This window comes from Pseudorca crassidens, chromosome 3 (assembly GCF_039906515.1).
Source record: "Pseudorca crassidens isolate mPseCra1 chromosome 3, mPseCra1.hap1, whole genome shotgun sequence".
Taxonomy (NCBI): domain Eukaryota; kingdom Metazoa; phylum Chordata; class Mammalia; order Artiodactyla; family Delphinidae; genus Pseudorca; species Pseudorca crassidens.
The window spans coordinates 28,923,676-28,947,206 of record NC_090298.1 but is presented as its reverse complement, the minus strand read 5'-3'; the positions used below and the strand labels follow the sequence as shown (position 1 = coordinate 28,947,206).

The following is a 23,531-nucleotide window of genomic DNA, read 5'->3' as shown; positions in this document are numbered from 1 at the left end:
GTTAAGGGCTCCAAACACATGTGAAATACATAGCAGACTAAGAAACTGAATGCTGGAGCAAAAAGGGGCCTTTGAAGTAATCTGCTCTACATTTCAAATTGATTCTGCATATACCGTCCTACATTCTTAGAGGATAAAGCAACAGGATGGACTCGATACAATGAATTAAACCGTGTCTTGGTGAGGACAATATGATAGTGTGTGATTTCATTAACACTCTTTGTATGTGTCTTTTAAAAGTCAGAAGTAGAAAAGTTAGATTGTGGCGGCCGTGGAGGTGCTCAGTTGGCTCTCCCTTCAAGAAATAACCTGCTGCCCAGTTGTGAGGAGGGCCGCTAGCTGGCAGCGTACAGCCTATGGACCTCATCTCAAAACGATGTTTTAAGATGCATAAAATAAGCTGGGATGGAGAGAGAGAGTGGCACTGACATATACACACTACCAAATGTAAAGTAGATAGCTAGTGGGAAGCAGCCACATAGCACAGGGAGATCAGTTCCATGCTCTGTGACCACCTAGAGGGGTGGGATAGGGAGGGTGGGAGGGAGACGCAAGAGGGAGGGGATATGGGGATATATGTATCTGTATAGCTGATTCACTTTGTTATACAGCAGAAACTAACACACCATTGTAAAGCAATTATGCTCCAATAAAGATGTTTAAAAAAAATAGAATGTACAGGTTACAGTAATTGGCGACCTTTGTAACACACCAAACAACAAGATCTGAAAGCAGGTCTAATAACGGCCATAATTTCTAGCAGAGATACTGTAAATGATCTTTCAAGGTATCTGTAATAACAGCGAGGGGATATGATATTATCTGTGAATTTTCTTGGTGTCAGAATCAGTGATCTGCTAATACCACTGGGGCTTATTGCCTATCTTCATAATTGAAGGAAGTGCTAATGCTAAATTAGGAACGGATGAAAACAGAGATATATTTCACACCCAAGCTCAGGGACTCCTTAATCTAGGTGAAAGCCCCCTGAAGTAGAGAACACCGGGCTGTGCACCGTTGGCAGCCTTAGGGTGGCACCCTGGGTTCTCCAACTTCCCCAGACAGGGTACCCCTGCTTGGCCTTTGCTCTCTTAGAGGAACATGAAATAGAGATCGGTCAAGGGAACAAAAATGCCCCTTCATCTTACCCGTAGTACTGTCACTTAGTCTGTCTTTGTTTTCCCGTATAGAACTGATCTCAGCCTGCTGGAACACAAAAATGACTTAAAAGAATATTCCTGAATGGAACACTCTACAAAAGAATCAAGCAAATTTTCCTCCTTGAGTTTATACAAGTTGGTGCTATCCTACTAGAAAAACAGATAATCTCCAGGAAAGAAGATATTTTAAAATACAATAAAAGTGACAGTTATCTCCTGAGGTGCAATTTTTACTTAGAGGTTCCAGAGGGTATAGTCTCAAAATATTTTTCAGAAATTTCAGTAAGTATATTACAAATATCTTTGAAGATTATAATAAAATTAAATAATAGCTAATTTAGTGGGCTACGTGCTTAAAGCTTGAGATGGTGAATACTACTTTCATAACAGAGTCAAATAGAAGTTTCACTTAACTGGGTAATACATTAAAATACATTAGAAGCACTTTTCAGCTTTATCATTTCATAAATTAACTATTAATATATTATTATTAATTATTTTTAAGGGAAATGATAGTAAAGGAGACCTGTCACAGGAAATAAAGGTAGTTTTATAAGGGAATAAAAATTCTTATGGCTGTGGATTGACGATCCCATCAAGATTTCCTCTAAACGTGTATCCCTGAATATCTCTGTCCATTAACATATTGGAAAAATTCTTTACCTTCAAAGCCAGGTTCTCATTCCAAAACAAAATACAGTCACTTGCCAGAAATTGCCATGTTTTATCTAGATGAGCCGCAGACCATGATAAAAGAGAGAACTGTTCAGCAAAGAGACTTTTGAAAGGCTCAAATGCTAAAAATGAAGTGGCTCATTTTTGGCAAGTGCTTATCATAAAAAAAGCTGTATTTTCACTTAAAAAAATAAATGCTTATTTTTCAACTCTATTAAGGTACAGTAAACTACATCCATTGGAAGCTTACAATCTGAGGAGTTTTGACAGATACACACCCAAGGAACCACCACTATAATCAAGATTCAGAATATTCCCATTACCTCTAAAAGTTTCCTCATCACAGCCAATCCCTGCCATTCCCAGGCAACCACTACTCTCCTTTTTGCATTTTCTAGAATTCCTATAAATGGAATGTCAGAGGGGATGAATTTCTTTGAGCCTGGCTTCTTTCATTCAGCATGATGGTTTTCAGATGCATCCATCATGCTGCTTGGCCAGCACCTCATTCTCTTTTATGGCTGAGTAATATTTCATTATATGTATGTATCTCAGTATCTTTATCCATTCATTTGTTGGAGGACATTTGGATCTTTTCTAGTTTGGGGATATTTGAATGAAGATGCTATAAACATTTGTGTATATGATTTTTTGAGACATATATTTTCATTTCTCTTGGGTTAACGTCTATGAGTGAATGGCTAGATCATATGTTAGGTATGTGGAACTTTTCAAGAAGCTGTCAAATGGTTTTCCAAAGTAGTTGTACCATTTGACATCCAACCAACAGAGTATGAGAGTTCTAACTCTTCCACGTCATCACCAACAATTTGTATTTTTAATCTTTTTAAACTTTAGCTATTCTAAATTGTGTCCTTTTTATCTCTTTGTGATTTTTTTGAAAGAAATAAAAGTCTTTTTACACCTATTTCTGAAAAACATAATTTGTGATATTATTCTTTGGAACGCATTGCCTCCTTTGAGCCACCATCACATTAGAAGATACTAGGGTGGTAATTATAAGAGCATAACTTGCTTTCCTTGCCTTGTATTTTAATAAAATCTAGTTAAAGCAAGGGAAGTGATAGGTTGACAGAATCTTTTCCACATCAATGTGCATCCAAGTTAAAAGAAAATTCATTTTTAGTAATTCTTAGAAGGGAGAAAAGAATAAACAATTATGCCATTGAAATTTCATTTTAACAATTATAGATTTTACTTTCTTTCCAAGTACAATTTCCTAGTGATTGTTAGGTAAGCAGATATTAAATTGAAATACCCTCCCGTTCCTTAAAATACTTTCCAACCACAAGTCTAGAGAATCAGGTAGAATAAGACCTAATGGATTTTCTAAAATTCTAAAATAAATACATATTACTTTTATAGTCAGTAAAAAGTTTAATTAAAAATATACAATTAAAAAAATAAATTAAAAATAATATATAATTACTTCTTAGTAAGACATCAGAGAATAACCATTTCTTTCTTTTTGATTAGTATTATAGCAACTCAATTTGGTAAGATGACTGGTGATCTTAAAGTCTTATCTTTGTCCTTTTTTAATGAAGAAAATTAAATATTAGCTAACAAATATAATTGATTCATGCTACTCTTTTTGTATGGAGCCCATGCTAGGAAAAATAATCAAAGGGTGCTTTATGATGAAAAGGTTTGAACCAATGACTGAGAAATATATTCTGTTTCGCCCAGTGTTGTGTAACTTAAATTAAATCTATTATGTATCTTAAAATTCAATAATAAGTTGGACACAGAAAGGAAATACCTTGAAGGGTGGTTCAGCAAAAAATACTGATTCCTTTCCTGAAAGTGGTGTTGAAGTTATTGATCTTGGGGAAGACACATCACTCAACTAAAGAAACAAAGTGAAAACCATCAATAAAGAGTCCTTTTTCAAAGTCTTCTACAGTGCCAAAGAATTAGCCTATTTAACCAATGCAAATAAAATCTAACAATAATTATCCTTAGTTTCAATTAATTCAAGGGTAACATATTTTCAGTGTAATTCAGCTACCTCAAATACTTTTTGAAAGTTTGCCCAGTAGAATTAACTACGGAACTTCACTCCTATATTCACTAGAATTAACGTTAAAAATTTATAAAACTTCTATTGCAGATTAAGAATATTGTTAATGAATATGCTAACATATTTAACATTACTTACTGGATGAGATATTCTGCTCAAATATTTGATATGGATTATTCTTTTTATGGCCTATGATTCTTTTAATAACAAACCCTGGCCTGTTTTTATTTACCATTTCATAGATATTCAAGCTTCTTCCTCTGTTCAGTAATCACCATAAGCTCAGAAATGAAAGCTGTTTTTTAATATTAGTCAACCTTAAGTGTAACAGGAAAGGCAAATGTATTGTAACAACGTTTAATAAACCAACTAAAATTCATTTTCAGCTAGCGCCTCACCAGCTACACATTCTCCCCCACTTTACTAGAGCTGTTAATACAAGCTCTGAAAGTACACTGAGCTCATTATCTCGAGGAAAAAGTTCCTGTCATGGATTTTAAGAATTTTGAGGTTTTTAAAAAAGATACGGTTCAATTCTTCAGTTTTGAAATAAGAATCAACATTATTTCCATACTAATAATCAAAATTCTTCATACCACTACTTGTAATTTAAAACCACTACAGAAAATTTCAAATGTGCATTTAAGGGTCAATTTTAAAACAGTTCTTTTTGGCCTAAACACAAAATGACAAAATTATGGCTTTGTTGTTATATGTTTGTTCATTGTTGGTTTTCTTTTATTTTTACCTGGGTAGGACTGATAGGAGGTGGTGGAGCTTTGCGTTTTTTTGGAGTTCCACTTCTCTCTGAGCTTATTTTAGAGACTTGATCATGCTGAAAGTTGTCACAGTCCAAAGAATGGAGGTGGGTTAGTTAGGTTAGTAAAGTCTGAGTAAATAGCTTCATCAAACAAATGAGAAAAACCTCAACAGTTCATGCATTTCTTACTTTATCAAGATCTGAAATCTGCTACCAACATAAAAATAAGTAATATGCATGCTCCAAGTTTTCTTCTAGCAGCCCATGCTTTAAAGCAAGAAAATAAAAAACACAAGACAAAACCAGATTAAGTTGGTATGGAGAACTGGGAAAGTAGAGAATAAGGGGTTGTTTACCACAACTTAGAACCCAGAATACATTCATAGTATAGCTTCCATCTTAATGCAAAGCAGTGGTATTTCCCCGACCTTTTCATTACTTCCAGTCCTTTTCTTAAAGAGTATACAGTTGACCCTCCATATCCACAGTTTTCACATCCAGATTCAACCATCTGCATATCCCAGAATTCCAGATACAGAGAGCCAACTGTATCACACTATTTTATATAAGGGAATTGAGCTTCTGCAGATTTTGTTATTCCCTGCAGATACCAAGGAATGACCATAAATATGGGAAAAAAGGGAGAACCTCAGCTCTGAAGGTTATGGATAAATATAACACAATTGGTACAAAATAAATTCATTATCAAGTATTTGCTGATTATGATAATTTTTTCAAGAACCTTGATGTATAAATAAATAAAACAGCCAAATATATATCTCATTAATAAACAGAGGTGACTATGTTTTTAGGAAAAACTCCAAAGTAACAGGGTAAACTTCTCAATTTCTATCTGTGTAAAATGAATGACATTTTAGAAAAGCTCTAATTAAAATAAAAGAAAATGCTAAATCTCTTACTTTCATTAACTAACATGGCTATGGACAGAGTTCTGTAATTCCTGTGATATTACAAGTAGTTAAAATACTGTTGTTCTCAGAGTTAAAATCACATCAAACCTTTTCACACCAGTAGGAAATATTAGTATATTTCAGAAAAAGATGAATATATAAGTAGCAAGTTTAAAGTTACATGCTTTGGAAATAGGGTAAATCATTAAGAAAATATTTACCACCTTACAATGAATCATTTATTCCAAAGATATTTTACTCCTTAAGTAGTTTCAGCATAGTCTTTATCACTTTCCTAATGGACCACAGAGTGGTTTAATTAGAACATGTTCAAACTCCCACAGGCAATGATGAAAAAGAATCTCCATCCCCAAAGATAAATACCTGCTTTGGTTTTGTTGGTGTCTTTAAATCTATAGAAGAAAAGTGAGGGAAAAAAAAAACCTATAAGAACCATAATTACTCATATGCACTTTGGGTGGCGGGGTATATAAACACACACCCACACACACACACATACCCATACACACAACATACACAATATTCAACACTATTTTTCTCCAGAAATATATTTAAAAGAATAATAAAATATATTGCACAAATTCCTTTAACCTTTGGGGAAAATGGAGTGGATAAATTTAAAACAACACTGGCTATTTTCTTTCACATACCAGCATCCTGAGAGATTTTTGATAATAGAAGGCTTTGAATTCCTGCATTTTCTGAGAGTTTGGAATAATGTAAGGCATTGTGTCCAAGAGAATCTACAAGGTTTAGGTCTGCCCCCTTTTTAATTAAGGCTTCCACAATGTTAGAGCTGCCAATCTCACAAGCCAGCATGAGAGCAGTTCTAAAGAATGAGGAGACAAAAAATTAGTACACAAAATGTGAAAACTTGTTGCTAGGAAATCATTTCATTTGTCTTAAAAACAGAGGAAAGAAGACTAAGTGCAGTTAAACCTGTACTACACTTAATTTTCTAGGAAATTCAAAGTGGAATGCTATCAAAATAAAATTGGGTTGCTGTTTTATAAAACTTCAGATTAAATCAGAACATTAAATATTAGGTCAAATAACATAGACATAATCTTCTAAATATGATGGAATTTAATACGATTGGCACAAATCTTGCCTTTTTTACAAATCAAGTTTTTTAAACAACCTATAACATTATTAAGACTGTTTTTAAAAAACAACCAATATGTTTACTTTTATTTTGCATGAAAAGGCAAAGGAAACGGCCTATTCATTTTAGCATTTAATAATCTCATCACAGACACAGTCAGCAATGATGCTCCCAGAGGTCTGGGGAAAATATTTTTTAAGTCAAAACAGATTCTTCTTTTTTTTTTTTTTTTTAGTTTATTAATTTATTTATTTATTTTTGCTGTGCTGGGTCTTTGTTTTTGTGCGAGAGCTTTCTCTAGTTGTGGCAAGCGGGGGCCACTCTTCATCGCGGTGCACGGGCCTCTCACTATCGCGGCCTCTGTTGTTGCGGAGCACAGGCTCCAGACGCGCAGGCTCAGCAGTTGTGGCTCACGGGCCTAGTTGCCCTGTGGCATGTGGGATCCTCCCAGACCAGGGCTTGAACCCCTGTCCCCTGCATTAGCAGGCAGATTCTCAACCACTGCGCCACCAGGGAAACCCAAAACAGATTCTTAATTATCCAAAAAGGCAGAAATCAGTAAAAGAAAGAAATTAAAACTGCTTTAAAACAAACGATCCAAAATACATCTCTGATATTTTGAAAGCTTCTCAGAATGTGGATATCACTGAAATAACATGCTTTCTAATTCTGTGGTACCTTCCATTTTTGTCTCTGGAATTTACATCTGCTCCATGATCCAGGAGAAAGCGACAGACCTCACTGTGGCCATTTTGTACTGCAAGAAGCAGTGGTATATTCCCATCCTAGGAGACAAATTCAGATTAAGATTTATAACTTAGATGACAAATGCCGGAACTGCAAAGGTCCTTATTCCTTCTACATTTATTCCTGACTTGTCCTGCTGGTCTTACATTTGACCCACCAAAGTAGTCTGCCCCCTAATAGGCCAACGTCACACCCTAACACTACCCTTGTTATGGAATCCCACTGACTGTGGGCTTTTCCTCAGGAGTCGGTCTCTCGGGCTGCTTGTTGCAACTATGATGTGAGAGAGAGTGGAACGCCAAGTAGGTAAAGGCTCGAGGCAAGTATACCATGTTTATTGAGAAATGGTTCTCCATGGTTCTGGAGAAATGAAGCGTTGTTTCCATATGGCATTTGTAGGTCCCACTGCTCTAAGCAGTTTCTTCTAGTGAACTACACATATCCTAGTATCCTGCCATGCCACCAGTCTTCTCAGAAAGCATACCCTTTCATAATCTTACTAGGTATCGAAACATATGTTAAGAGTTCATTTGTTCATTACTGACACATGACTAGATAAAGGGACTGATGGAAAGAATGATTTGTTTAATATAACAATTGGCAGTTCCTTTAGAAAAAAGAATTAGATCCCAACTCATACAAACTATGTAAAATGGATTAAGAATCTCAACATTACAGTAAGAAACGAATGAAAAAAAAATACTAGAATTTATAGGTGACAATTTCCAGAATCTTAATTTAAAGTGGGGTCTGACTCAAATTATGTAAACCATAAAGAGAGGCTTTTATTCTGCTCTTGCCTTGAACATACCCCACAAATGGGGTCGACAGTAATTTTAAGGTGGACGTATTCAAATAGGAAAAGGAAAAAAAAAGTTACAATATATCCAATTATTTTAACGTGGGGATATTTAAAAATACAATTGCTGCTTAAGGATTAAGTATCCACTCAAAGTCGAACTTCAGAATTTCTAGAAAATTATCTCTGTGAAGTTATAATACTTTCTGGTTATAAAGTACCGAGATTCAGGGAGCGTGAATTTATTTACAGATTCTCAATGCTCACTTCGCAATGTCCCCATCAGGTATAACTTACACATGCCAAGTCCCATGCTACAGCAGGAAATTTAACCCTATCATCAGGAGCCGTAGGCATGTCAGTTTATTCTCAAAATAGCCCAGCAAGGTCAAAATCGGCTACAAGTGGTCTTTAAAATCGGAAAACCCTGGTACCAAAGGTAATATATGGGGTGCAAAAAGAAAATAATAGAACTTCTATTTAGACTTATTTTTTATTTATAAAAATCAAGAAATTAAGCCTTATTCGTATTTAGGTTGCTGGTAAGCCACGTGTCTATCCTTAGAAGCAAACAGAGGAAGTGCATGCTGCAAAACGTTTTATTAACGGTTTAAGGACCAACGGGGATAATACTTAAATCTGTTTTGCACAAGAGGATCTAGGTCGGAAAGCAATAGACTTTTACCAAATGCTTGGGTCTCTAAGGTCTTCGTGACTCCCAGAAGTAGCCCATGGTGCTCTAGACACCAGTGTCCATCTGCACGTCTAGTGGTCACCTGGTACTTACCAAATCCTTGAGGTTTATGGGGCTTTTGTGCTCGCAAAGAACCTGCACAGCTTGAAGGCAGCCCTGTGCCGCTGAGAGAAAGAAGACACAGAAACCACAGCCAATCACAAAGCTACTCTCACAGCCAGGGGCATCAAACACTTCTATGAAGGAAAAGTTCACCTTCCACCCAGTTTGCATACGTTGCATTGAAGAGAAACGATGTCAGAATGGTTAAGTGGTGTTTTAAATTACTGTTTAATTTCGGTGTCATCCAGACCTAAAGGCAGTGCTTGCCAGTTGTTGCCTTTAGGCAAACCTTTGGTTTAGCTTTTCGTGGGACTTAGCTTTTCCTCAACTAGCACTAAAAGAAATTAGCAAATCTCATCATCCTGGACTTCAGTACCAATGTTTCGTCACTTGAAACTGTGTGACAGATAGTAAAACCAAATGTTGATAAATAAAACTGATTGATGTTCCTTTTGATCCCCAAGTAAAAAAAAAAAATCTGTACCACACATTACCTGAAATCTACAAATGCTCATGAATATCTCTTAAACAAGAACCTGACGTTAATTAAAATATAATAACCAGGACAATTTTTACTAGTTGTTTGGCAGGCGACTGACGAATTCTAGCTGTATTCCTCCGTAAAACCCTACACAATTTGCAAACTGAGGAAAATGGGAATGATGTCTACGAATGACGACAGAAAACGGCATCAGGAATAACAATGGCAAGGTTAATGGCTTAAATAAGGAAAACGAACACTTACTGTTTCTCATGGCAGAAGAAGACAAATAAGAGAATGAAAATTACCTGCATAATGTAAAGCTGTTTTCCCAGAGCTGTCGATACTTTCGGCTGGGCATTTAGACTGTAAGACAAAAATCAATAAACACGTAGAATAAAATTCAGTTCATCCTTTTCCTGCAAGGTATGATGCAACTTCCTAAGAAAAGTATAATAAACATGAATAAGTCCCAACTGTTGTGCTCCAGGGGCCCAGGGTCTCATGGGGAGGGAGACTCATCTCCAAGTAATCATGACACAGGTGAACTGTCACCTCTTGGCTGCTTTGACCGTCCCCTCTCTCTTCCATCAACTCTGTTGCCAACAGATCATCCCCACCAGCTAACAAACATGCTCTAGGATTTCTCATCTCGATCCCACCTTTCCCCCCATTTCCTGCCCTAATTCTCTATCCGCCATCACAAAACCAACTTCCTGTTAAGAACTGTCCCACACAAGCCATGTTTCCTCGTCTCCCATTTATTCCTGGACTCACTGCAGTTGGGCGTCTGCCCTCAAGACTCCACAGGGATGGCCCTGATCCAAGTGGCCAGCCACCTTCGTGTTTCCAACGATGGCAAACATGCTTGCCCTCCTCTTACCAACCTCTCCCCGGCAATCCACTCCCTCTTCTCCAAACACTCTCTCCTTTAGCCCCTAGAGCCCTGCCTGGCCCATCCGATCTTGGTTTTCCCCCCACTGCTCTGGCCACGCCTGCCCCTTTAGCCAAACATAAAACTGTGGGGCTCCTAAGTGTTCTTTCTCTAAGCTCTCTCCCTCAGTAATCTCAACCACACCCATAGCTCGAAATCCCATTAGAAGCTAATGCCTCCCTAGTGTATATCTTAACAGTGACAACAGTACTGTGTAAGCATTGGCTATTAGTATGTGCCAGGTACTGTTCAAAGAATTGTTTTAAGGCTCTTGACAATCCTAGTTAGATACTGTTATTACCCCCATTTACAGATGAGGAAACTGAGGTACAAAGAAGTTAGTAATTTGCTCGGGTCACAGTAAGTGGCAGAGCCAGGATTCAAAGCCAGACAGGCTGGGCTACAGCCAGTGTCCATATCTGTACACAGCAGATGGCATCTCTGAGCCCCCGGCTTGACAACCCACAGCCTATTTCACATTTCCGCCTGATGTCTCAAACGCAGCACAGCCAACACTTCTGGCTTCCCCTCCCCGCCACGCAGCCCGAGCCGTCCCTGCCTCTGTCAACAGTGCTATCATCAGTCTAGTCACTGAGCCAGAAACCACCGAGTCATCCTTGATTTCTTCTCCTCTTCCTCCTGCCACGTCCTGTCAATTCTGTCCCCAAAACACACCCCGATCTACTCTCCTCCCTTCCTCCATTGTCACCACCTGGTCTGAGCCAACACCTGCTCACCTGGACAGCCTTGATGGCCACCTGGCCGTCCTCAGCTCTTTAGTCAATTCTCTATACAAATAGAGTGAACTTCTAAACCGTCAGTGTTGCTCTTTACTGCAAAGTCCTCCACAGTTCCACACTGTACTCTGAGGAATCACTGTCTGCCCATCATGACACACAAGGCAGCCTGGGCCCTTCTTTTTTTTTTTTTTGGTGGCCTCCCTGCACGGCATGACCAGAGATTACCCACGCCCCCTGCAGTGGAAGCGCAGAGTCTCAACCACTGGAAGCCCCCTGGGCCCTTCTTTCTGCTCCTCATTGGCTTTGCCCCCAGCCCACCCACTGGCTTTCTTTCCTCCCTGGCTAGTTAGTGACTTTCCTACCTCAGGCCTTTTGTACTTGCTGTTCTCTCTGCTTGGAATGCTCTTGGCACAGCTGAGTTCTCAGCTTAAATATCACCTCCTCCCCGGGGGCCTTCCTGAACATCCCTCCTCACTCCCCTCTGACAATACTCTGTTAGATTTCTTCTCAGTGATGTGCAATCGGTCATGTGTATTTCTGTCTTCATTTACCAGAAGCCAAGCTCCAGCAGGATAGGGGCTGCTCTGTGAGTAAATACTCGCTGCTTGACAGAGCGCATGGTGCCCAGGGACCACTTGCTACAAGAGAGAGTGCGGGAGAGTTCATCTGAAGACTCTCACAAGGCTCTCTTTGTGCCCATTGCCTTAAGGAGGTGGAACTTTGAAATGGTAGCCACTGGAGAAGGGAAGTCTCTCCAGCAGACAGACAGTAAGAGCAAAAGGCCGGAGAGAGAGGGCGCAGGGTGAGGGGCGGCCCGAGATGGCAGTGGCCCCATCACGGAGGGCGTGGGTCGCCCAGACGAGGAGTGAAGCAGTTACCAGAGGAGTGCAGGACCCAAGGTAAGCAGCCCATTAGGAGGCCGTCAAAGCCTCCAGTTTTAACAACTATCCAGAAAGAGGAACAGAATTCAGACAGTTTGCAGAGAGCAGGCAATGGTGGAAATGTTTGTCTGCCCTTCAGTGGTAAGAAGAATAGAGATCATGTTACAGCTTACCATGTTTTGGCCTAATTTTAGAACAGCACAAGGAACTGTTTAAAGGCTTCAAAGATTCCAGGGAAAAACCAATCCATTTGCATAACCAGATATAAAATTACATTAGAGGCTAGAATATCTGGTCCTTGCCCATGAGGATTTCCAGCTTGTCAAGTTCATTCTTCCTTCAAATCAGAGCCAGATGCAAAGTCTGGATAGCCAAGCCAGGACGGGAATGGAAATTTAAAATACAAATAAGTTAAACAAAAATTTAAGGTTAAGGCCATGGGTGTGGAGGCAGGGAAGAAAAGTTCTATTGTAACTGTCTTTAGAGAGAAGCCTCAGAATAAAAATCATCATCATCATCATCACAGGTGTTGATCTACGTTTCTTGAATTTCACTTCAAAGACCTGTTAAGGTTAAGCATTGCTGGTATTGGTGGTAGCTTGCATCAGGTAATGCAAGACAAGAAGCTATGTGATCAACAGACCAGGACAAGTTGAAGAATGTGCCCATGTTGCTGCATTAGAATTGCAAAGCCAAATTAAAGCAAGATGCTGGGTCCCAAACGATGCTCAGGAAGGCCAAGACAACAGCTCAAGAGAACAGACATTACTCCAAACACATACTTTATTGCTCTGTGCTGTTCCTGAAAACAGCCAGCTTGCATTTTGACTGGCATCAGCTGGAAGTTACTGTACAAACTGCTGTTGGGATTTCGCGAAATATTCATCTTTAAAGAAATACGGAAGTCACCCTAAGCAATCATTATAAACTTCCTGGCAAGGTTATCAAACCAGGGAGTTCACCTAAAATTATAAAGAAGAATAAAACCAAGAACTTGAACAAAGACTAAGAACTAAAGGCTCATCAAGTTACATACAAGGAAACAGTGGCTGAAATTTCGCTTATCAGGAAAAGCTGCATTCTACTAATGATTGAGAGAGAATAAATACTAGGATACTGGAGATCCTGTATTATAAGGATCTCCAACAGCATGAAAAATTTTTTCAAGCTATGTAAAGGGTACAAGTTCTTCCAATAAGGAAAAAAGAGCTGAATAAAGCAGAGAAAAGGGCTGGATCCCAGGAAGACACTCCAAATTTTGATTAGGATCCTCTTCTCTACCAGCGCAACTGCTATGGAAATAATCTTCTCCTTGGCTATAATGAAGCTTCTTAGGAAACCCAGGTTCTGGGATAATATTTGAAGGAGTACGTGTGTATGTGTTTGTTCTTTCACCCACAAGGTTACTTTCAAATTTTAAAAATGACACGTTTATAATTTTCTGTTGTTCCACTTTACCTGAAGGAGCTTCTTGACGCATTCATGGTGGCTGTTCTTAGCTGCAAGGTGCAAAGCACTGTGTCCTAAATGGAATTAAAAAAATTGTTTTTTAAATCTCTCATCTCTGTAATGAAGACAACTATGAGGAAATAAATTGTTCTCCAACAAAGAGGGAATTGTTACTCTTGAGAATGAGGCCTCAACTTCTTCTCCGCAAAGTTCAGTGTGACAAAAGTGGGGAGAACACAGAGCATCCTGTCCCCTGGATAACATTCACAGGCCATGCCAGCTGCTGTCCTCTTGGGGTACAATCGAGCTCTGGGCTAGAAGCTGGCGGTGGACTCCTGGTATGCACCTTGGAAGTTCTGCTTTCAGCCGTCAGCACGGGTGCCAGACGCCCCACGTCCATAACAGTCACACCAGGCCACGACTGCCACTGGCCCAGGAACCCAGCAAAGGCAGCCAGCGAGCCAGCAGGGAGCACACCGAACACCGGACGAAACCCCACTTCCACCTCTCGTTTCTCCCTCCCCCAAATGTGCTCCAGCTCTGTGTGGAAATTACCTGGAGTTCAGATGTCCCACGTTCTTACACGGAAGAAGGAAAAGGGTTATATAAAAACAACACACTAGCAAAGTAGCATCTTTTCACGCTCCCTTCACAGAACATTACAACATGAGACTCTCTGACCTTTCTGTGGCCAGATTACTTTAGGAAATTTTAATGCTATACCCAGGCCCCTCCCCGCTACCACCGAATGGGCCTCAGAGTTTCTATGGAAGAGGGGCTTAGAGGCAGCCCTACTAGACCAGCAGGCTCCCACCCAAGGGCCCTGGCAAATTACTCTTTGCTTGGCCTGGACCCTCCTCCTCTAAGATGACCACCCAGCTTGCCCTCTTACCTCCCTCGGATGCCACCAAAACACAGTCTTCTGACCTCATCTCTGGTCACAGACCAGCATCTCTGGTCTTTCCTGACCTCACCACTTAAAATTCCAGTTCCTCCCCCACCTCTTTTATCCCTACTTCCTCCTTCATTCTTTTATCCTTCATAGCACCCAGCACCCTCAACTCTCCCTTTCCACCCCACTCCTTTCTCTCCCTACACACACACACACACACACACACACACACACACACACACGCACTCTCTTATGTTTAACTGCTCTTCTTTCCCCACTAGAATATAAACTCTGTATCCCAAGAGCCTGCAGCACTGCTGGCACATAATAGGCTCTCGATACACATTTGCTCATTTGAATTAGAGGGTATGTCCACTACAGATGTCTGCAGAGTGGTATTTGGAGGGAGGGAACCAAAGTTACCACTGCCAGCCAACCCAATACACCTAGGAAACTCCTAAGTCCTGCGTCTGTAAACTGTTTGACCAAGATACCCCCAATGTAACACCTGTAAGCAACCCACACTTTGGAACAGGCTTAAAGCATGTTTCTCAGCCTTACTGCTTTTGACATCTGAAGCTGTGGAAGGTGGTCCTATGTACTATAGGATGGTGAGTAGCATCTCTGGCCTCTACCCACTGGACGTCCAGTTGGGACAATCAGAAATGTCCCCAGACATCGCCAAATATCCCCTGGATGGGTGGGAATCACCCCCGGTTGAGAACCCCTGGCTTAGAGGACCCCTCTTTTATATGGTGGTCCAGGACCCCTCTTTTATATGGTGGTCCAGTCTCCAAATACCATTTCTCCTTTCTGAATTAGTCTTTATAATAACCCTGACCAGAAATCCACTAATTATTAGGTTATCATATGGCTAGGAAATACCATATTTAAAATTAGAGGGTTTTAGGACCACAGTGAGCGGCACAAAAGCATGTGTGAGGTCAAAAGATCAGATTCCTCCTTTTCTGAGTAGCTGCACAGAGATTTTCTGGGTATGTGTGAGGGGAGTTAACTGATGGGGGTAGAACACTGACGCAAGGAATCCTTTGACCTCCTACCAAGTGGATGAGGGTGAGGAAGGTCAGGAGATGAGGGACTGAGACCCTTGGAAGCAGGAAGACAAAAGATCTTCTCTTCCCCTTCCTCCTTTTACCACAGGAGACCCCCTCCTTTCAGGATGTATAACACACAATAGTGAGTTCAGTTACACTATGCGTTAAATAGGTTTTGGTGGGTTAGCCTGGCCCTCAACCATCATTTATACCAGTGTTTCTAAAGACAAGCACATTCTGTGTTTTAAACAAATGCCTTACAGATGAACTTCTGGAACCCATCCTGATTGTAAGTAGAAGACTGTTTATGTCGTGTATGCAATGCCTTAACTTTTGTCTACCCTGTGGACAAAAGCTCTTCTACATAAATAGCACCCACTGGAAAAAGGCACAGTTCTCCAAAGACAAGAGGGGAGGGAGATTGAAACAATTCAGCATAAAATAAATAACAGGCTTTTATTTTTCACTCCAAGTGTTCTAGTCATACCTGGAAGTAAACGCTGTGTTTCTAGAGAAACAAAATTTTCTTATTCCTTGGCCCTGTGATGTGTTTTCCTAACCAGGAGCACAAAAGCATTTTTCACTTAAAAGTCTCAAAATTCAAATGATGCATCATTCCCTGGACATTACACTGGAGTGAGATGTCTCTCACTGCTACCATTAAAACAAAATTCTCTTTCCAAATGCAAAATTTTCTGGAGAGTATATTATATTAGTGACAGAACCTCACTGAAACGAGCCAGTGCATAAGTCTGGCCCCCACTCAGCTGTGGATCTGTCTGGAATATCAGGAAGCAACTTCCCTATAGGAAAATAACAGGGCAACCCTAATTCAAGTGCATCTCAGCAGAACTCTATAAGCGAACAGACCAGGGCTATTTATAAGTCAAGAGTCGTGGGCTATTCCAGGTGGTTTAAGAATCCTGTTATTGAAAGAGTCTAAGAAGGATGACCTAGCCATTGTAGCCATGAACACCATCCTCCAACCCACCTCAGAAAACAACCATTTATTCAGTGATTTAAGAGCTGCTGAAACAGAGAAGAACTCACTCATAGAGTGGAGGAACTACTACTGATGGCACTGAGAACACAGTCTTCAAGTGTAGGTGACAAATTTTTAAACCGATGAGGTCATAAGACACAAAGACATGACGAACAAGCACCAAAAGGCTGAAGTTTGAGAAATTATAGTTCCAGATTATAACATGGAGACATTTAGAAAAAGAAAGAGAATTAAATGATACTCGACTAGGTAAGGTTTAAAATATCTATTTAAGAACCAGAGTTTCAGAATGCTGAATATAAACAATAAAAGTGTAAATTAATTTGTTTCTTATTTACAACTTCAAATATATTTAAACAACTCTGTCCTCAGAAATGCTTATCTTTACATCAAGTTTTTAATCATTGAAGCATAAGTCTATTCACCTAGTTATAGTTCCAGGGGCGAGATCAGGGTATAAAAGATGTATTTCCTTTTTTAAATTTTATTTATTAAAAATAATAGATACATGTATAGTATAACTGAATCACTTTGCTGTACACCTGAAACTAACACAACATGGTTAATCAACTATACCCCAATATAAAAGTTAACAAAAGAAAACCCCACAACACTGTAAATCAACTATATTTCAATAAAAAATAATTTTTAAAAAATCTGTCTTTTTTTATTGAAGTATAGTTGATTTGCAATGTTGTGTTAGTTTCTGGTGTACAGCAAAGTGATTCAGTTTTACACAAACACACATACATATATAGAGGAGATTTCTAATAACCATTCTTACTATTAAATAGTTTTGAATTATCCCTTAATCTCCACAAAGTAGATTTGCATACTGTTTTATACAGAATCAAAAGATTTTTTTGTGTGTGGGTGTATCACCTGAAATATTTTCATGGCCAGGTTATACGGTTGGCCCTCCTGACATCCCATACACATGCGTGAACAGCAAATAAAGGACTATAAATCATACAATCGTTCTTTGGTTTGCCTTTAATCCAAATGAAAATACGAAATACACTTAGTGGGCTATAATTTGCAATTAACATTTTACATGACCCATTCTCTCAAGTGCCTGAATTTTAAGATGAATATTACCGTCTGTGTCTTCACATGGTGTCATATGTGAGTGGGACTAGGGGCATAATGGAATGGAGGGCCACCCAGAAATCCAAACAAAAGCTAAACCAGCACCTGAAACCCTAGGAAAGAGTAAGGGTTCTCAAGTGCCCCCCTCCTGAGACCTCTGTGCATTAGGGTATCTCCATACTTCAGTTCTCACTTTCCTAAGCCTCTCTTCTTCTATGAGAAAAGAAGTTTTGTGTGCAAAGGAATCAGGGAAAACGTTAGATATGGGAGCGTGACAGAAACTGCACATCATCCTTCAATCTGTTTCCATCTCCTTCTACAGCAAAACCTTCTATATTTTTAATTGGCTAATTTGCTGCCCAGAATTCCCAGCTTCCGTTAAAGCCAGGTGTGGCCACAGATCACTCTGTGGGCTGGGCTTGCCCTTCTGCCCACTGTGACTGTGATGCAGACTCAGGGGGAGCCATCCTGGGTCATTAGGACCAAGGCAACACCCTGGATGGTGGACCAGCAGGAGTCTGGGTCCCTTGGTGTGCAGCCAAGCTGCCATACCAATTTGGGACTTTCAACTGAGAGACAGAAAAGTCTATCTTGTTTAAGCCACTGGATCACACTGTGTCAAATGCATACGCTTGCTAATAAAGGGAGTCCGAAAGCTCATGCTTCAGATGAGCAGTGAAAACAAACAGAAGATTCTTTGGTCTTCTTCAATCTTCTGTAAATGCTTCTGTTTAATCCAATCTCATCCTCCCAGGTGTTAACTGCAGCCATTAAAATAATAATAATAATAAATAAGCCTAGAAATCTGGGAGAAGTGATTTCTAAAGAAACAGACAGAAATGCCACTTCCTACATCAGTGAAGAACAAGAGCAAACAAAGCAACGAGAGGCGCTGGACAATTACGCAGGCCCTGTTCAGAGTCAGCGCTATGAGTTTAGGTGTGGACTTTCCCAGCTGATCGCTATATATACGCCTATGGCGTTGTTTGGCAAACAGGCAATAAGGAATGGGGGGAACCCCCCCCAAACCAAAAACATGAGTCATGAGCTTCTGCCAGTTTTGGAGTTTCTTTTTCTGATTTGTACTATGAAAGTATTTGGCTTGGGGATGATCACAATTTTTTTTTTTTTTTAAGATGTGAAACCTCTGCAAAAGCCTGATGTGTAAAAGAGAATAAAGGTGATGTGGATGAAGTAGCAATAATCATCATAAAATAGGAGCCAAAGGCAGCGAGCACTCACTGTGTGCTGGGCGCTAAGATGCCCACACGTATTATCTCACCTAAGCCTCAAAGGCTATCTAAAATGATGATTGAGATGTACTGTACTGTACCCAAGGCCTTATCTTCTGACAGTGTTCTGCTCCTAAGATTGTCTGTAAAGCACTTATGAAAAGTCTCTGGTCAGGAGCTTCCCTGGTGGCACAGTGGTTAAGAATCCACCTGCCAGTGCAGGGGACACAGGTTCGAGCCCTGGTCTGGGAGGATCCCACATGCCGCGGAGCAGCTAAGCCCGTGTGCCACAACTACTGAGCCCGCGCTCTAGAGCCCGTGCTCCTTAACGGGAGAAGCCACCGCAATGAGAAGCCCGCGCACTGCAACAAAGAGTAGCCCCCGCTCTCCACAACTAGAGAAAGCCCGCGCACAGCAATGAAGACCCAATGCAGCTAAAAATAAAAATAAAATAAAATAAATTAAAAAGTCTCTGGTCGGACTTCCAAGCATTTTATGTGGAAGGATAGTTGATAAAGAAATAGATGCTAAAAACCCTTTGCTTCTGAACTTAAATCCAAGCACCAGTTTAAAATCATCCTGTAGACTTTGTGGATAAAAAGAATTAAAAGGGTTAGTGTAATGATATATTTTGAAAGCAGGTTTTTTCCAGAAACTCTATAGAGCAGTTGGATTTATGGTAACAGATTTTCATATGAGTTCTCAGTGGCTGTTGGGATTGAAGACGACTATATCTTAGAAATAATATGGCAATACTTCAGGTAGGTTTACTGAAAAGACAGCACCTATGAGAGCGGAGCCATTTAATTCATTCATTCGTCAAATGTTTTGGGCAAATGACGACCACTAAAGCACAGTGACTAATGTCCTTCCCTTGGATTCTGATACGTGTTCTTGAGGGAGAGATGGGACTGGGTGACAGAGCCGACAGGAGGGACGTGAGCAGTAAAGGCCATCACGTTTACCTGGTTCACTGTAACAGAAAAAAGTTTGAGAAGTGTTGTTCTACATAACACGACAGACTCTCTATGCACTTTTATATCCATGCCGCTTTTCCTTCTTTTGTTCCTGTGTTCTCTTTGCATGTTTTCAAGAAATCACAAGAAGTCAGTGCCTCACTCAGACTAAAGTAAAAACAATAAGGCCAAGGACCAGAGTGCTGACCTCATTGTTTAAAACGTCAGGCAAGAGGGAAGTGACCGGCAGCTCTGAGACATTTCCAACTCATGGGATGTTTGGACCATGTTCTGGGGCTACAAAGTGCTGTGGATTCTCCCAGTTTCCATCAGAGTTGAAAGAAATGGGCTGTGGCAGTTCCCACTGACCAGCCCAGAGAAGCATCCAGGATGGGTCTGCAGTGTCCCCTCCAGCTTCTTTTTTTTTTTGGCCATGGCTTGCAGCACGTGGGATCTTAGTTCCCCGACCAGGGGTTGAACCCATGCTCCCTGCAGTGGAAGCGCAGTCTTAACCACTGGACTGCCAGGGAAGTCCTCCCCTCCAGCTTCTTGGAGGGCACTGTCATCTCAGCTGGCAAGGAAGAGGGAACTGCACTGGGGTGTCCAGGTCTCACTGCCCGATTCCCCAGGCTCTCAGAAACTGAGTGAGGGCTCTGGTAGTAAATACAAACTCCACCCACGTGGTGTTAGATGGCCACAAAAAACTATGCTTCTTAAAAGCTTTTAGTGCAGAAAATGATCATGGTAATCTTTTTTTTTTTTTAAGGCAGGATTTAGAGTTTATTATATAATGTGATCTCAACTATGTAAAAATGTGCCAGAAAAATCTGGTAGGAAATATACCTAAACGGTAAAATTTTTTTCTTCTTGGAGTAGAAGCACTCGTTATCTTCTTGGTAGTTTTCTGTGTTTCCCAAATTTTCTACAATGAGCACGTATTGAAGAAACTTTTTTTTTTTTTTTTGCGGTACACAGGCCTCTCACTGCTGTGGCCTCTCCCGTTGTGGAGCACAGGCTCCGGACACGCAGACTCAGCGGCCATGGCTCACAGGCCCAGCCGCTCCGCGGCATGTGGGATCTTCCCGGACCGAGGCACGAACCCGTGTCCCCTACATCGGCAGGCGGACTCTCAACCACTGCGCCACCGGGGAAGCCCAGAAACATTTTTTCCCTTTAATAAAAATATGGGGGAGAGATGTTTGGTTATGATGGAAATAACCAGATTCCTGTCTAATCTATTTTTTAACATCAAATGCAGTTAAACAAAACTGTATTACAGCTCAAATATATTCAGTCTAAGAAAATTCTTCTAGATTATGATTTTCTTAGAGAAGAAACCCTGTCTACTTAAGAGGACATATGTTTCATCAAGGCGACTGTAGCCACTCATACTGCCCTGAGTGTATGTGGTACAACTTTAAAAAGTAGTAACAATAAACTTTAAAAACAAAATAACTGGGTCTTGGGATTAAAGATGATTTTAATTAGCAACATAGATTAGTGTTTCCTTCAAGGTGGTCACTTAGGGAAACCGTTCTTTCTTCTATTCGTATTGCCATTTCTCACAATATTTTTCTGGAGTTTTCTGTGGCACTGCTCAGGAAAATCATTCGGTTGCTTCAGTCACTCACTATTTTTGACCAAAAATGGTTTTACCAGGTTGACACTTCATTTATCTGACTTGACGTCAAGTGGCTCTTGGCCTGTCCTAAAAAAACGAATCTATTCTCAAAGAATAAAGGTTCCCAAACACTGAGATGATTTCTTTTTAATGCCACAGCCTTTATGAAGACAATTCCAAAACACCAGTTTTCCAGTCATGTTTTGAAAAAATTATATTTTCACAATACCCGATTGACTAATCTGCCCCAAGATGACTACTCTGAGGTGTCAGTGTTTTGGGGAAGGGAAAGTGATCCATTACGATTAATGAAAAGCCTAAATAAAGACTGTGAAATAGACTGATTTTATATTCCAGTAAAAACCACCAAAAGCCTATTAGAAGACAGATTTTCAAGTACAATATAGAAATGAAAAGCCATCAGTAGCTGCTTTGATCTTTTGGTGTGGCCAACAGGGGCAGAATCCCAGGCTGGAGACCCCAGGGGCTCCTTCCTGTAAAACAACGTTCGTGAAAGACAAGACTACACTTCCTCTTCTATTTGCCTTAATCATCATTTAACAACACTGGCTTCACGTTAGAATCACCTCGGAGCTTTACAAAAAATACCAATTGGCTGGAAACGTTCGGACAATGGAATCTGAATTTCAGAAGGTAGAGTTTGGGTATCTATGTGTGGGGTTTTGTGTGTGTCTGTGTGCGTGCACTGTTTATTCTTTTCTTTCCTCTCCTTTCCCCCTTTCTCTCCCTCCCTTCCTCCCCTCCAGTTCCCAGGTGATTCAGATACACTAAACCACAGTAAGGGGTGCAGACCATGGGCAGCTGGTCCACATTAGGATCCTGGCTTCTGTCCACAGAGCTCAACTCAGCTAGTTGACAAAATGAGCGCCTACACAATTCATTCCATTCAGCACTTCATACCATGGTTCATAAAAACAAAAATTAGGGAAAGGTGCTTGGTCCATACAAATAATCTTAGAAAATAAAAATTTTTAATGGGGGATAAAAAGCATACAGTCTCTAGTTGACTAACCACATATAAGATGAAAACACCCGTAAAGGCACGAATAATGAAACCATGTCAGAGCTTGGTCAATGGAGTAGACTCTATGTTCTTCCTTTGGCTTATCTGTATAGATTGTAAGTTTTCCACAGTGAATATGTATCACTTTTGTGACACCTACTTTCCTGCTGGCCTGTTGACTTAAGAGAAAAAGACTACATACCGGCAGTATCTTGGGCTGTCACATCCACGCCATGCGTAACCATGACCCTGAGGCATTCCACGTGTCCTTTTGTAGCAGCAAGATGAAAACTGGAAAAGAGGTAACATAATCTCCTGAAGATTTCCACTCTTCAGAGTTCATCTCTGACCATGTTTTTGCCTCTTTGTGTACACTTTCTCTCACTTAAGCTCCACAACCATCTTGTGAGTAGGTATTATTATCAACCTCGTTTTAAAGAGGAGGAAACGGAGGCTCAAAGCGGTCTGATAATTTGCTCATTGACACTTTTTATTAAGTAATGGATTAGGAGCTAGATCTTAGGTCTTCCAACGTAAAGACAAAGCTTGAAAAAAGTAAGACACAACTACATTCCTTGTCCCTTTAGGGAAGAAGAGCCAGTCCCAACTAGATCGGATTCCTAAATAAGAAGTAATTTATCAACTTTGTTCTGCTGTCTAGTGTTTTCACCAAAGCCATTATTTTTAAGTAATACGCTCTATGAAGGGAAATTTGTCTGAGTCAAACAACGGTCAAGGTTCTTGAACAGCATCAAGGTCAAATCCATTGTTGTGTTCTAGCTGAATAACAATAGTTGTACACAACTTTTAAGTGGCTGATGTGTGCCAACTACTCAGTTTGATACATTACCTCTTTTCATTCTCATAAAAGCCTTTTGAGGTGAGTCCTAACACCATCTCCATTAGATGGCAGGTGTCTACACTCAGTCAGGTGCAAACAGCATTAGAGAAGGTCCACAAATGCACCCATCGTCCCCACAGATCCCGGAGTAAAGTGCACTTCTACAAGCAGAAGGAAAGCACAGTTCCACTGGGCACTCAGGCCCAGAGGCTGAGAAGGCAAAAACCCCAGGAAGGTCTCCACTGCAGAGGTCTTCCCTCTTCACAGCCTCCTTCCTAGAGAAGGAGGTTAAGGAGCCTCCCAGCTCTCCTCCGC

At 40.4% G+C, this 23,531-nt stretch overlaps 1 protein-coding gene across 9 annotated transcripts in view; it reads right to left on the bottom strand.

Moving 5' to 3' along the window:
• The window catches only part of RAI14 (retinoic acid induced 14), a 147,826-nt gene that overhangs the window by 11,012 nt on the left and 113,283 nt on the right, over positions 1–23,531 (bottom strand). For 5 of the 9 annotated variants that reach the window (XM_067730490.1, XM_067730494.1, XM_067730488.1 and 2 more), the window contains exons 4-13: positions 22,578–22,666; positions 13,513–13,577; positions 9,808–9,865; positions 9,010–9,080; positions 7,355–7,461; positions 6,222–6,400; positions 5,935–5,963; positions 4,628–4,714; positions 3,619–3,705; positions 1,149–1,206 (exon numbers count right to left, since the gene is read on the bottom strand). In XM_067730490.1, coding sequence (XP_067586591.1) covers positions 1,149–1,206; positions 3,619–3,705; positions 4,628–4,714; positions 5,935–5,963; positions 6,222–6,400; positions 7,355–7,461; positions 9,010–9,080; positions 9,808–9,865; positions 13,513–13,577; positions 22,578–22,666 — 830 coding nt within the window. The remainder of the gene's footprint in view (positions 1–1,148; positions 1,207–3,618; positions 3,706–4,627; positions 4,715–5,934; positions 5,964–6,221; positions 6,401–7,354; positions 7,462–9,009; positions 9,081–9,807; positions 9,866–13,512; positions 13,578–22,577; positions 22,667–23,531) is intronic. The other 4 variants (XM_067730493.1, XM_067730495.1, XM_067730496.1 and 1 more) reach the window with 4 other exon arrangements.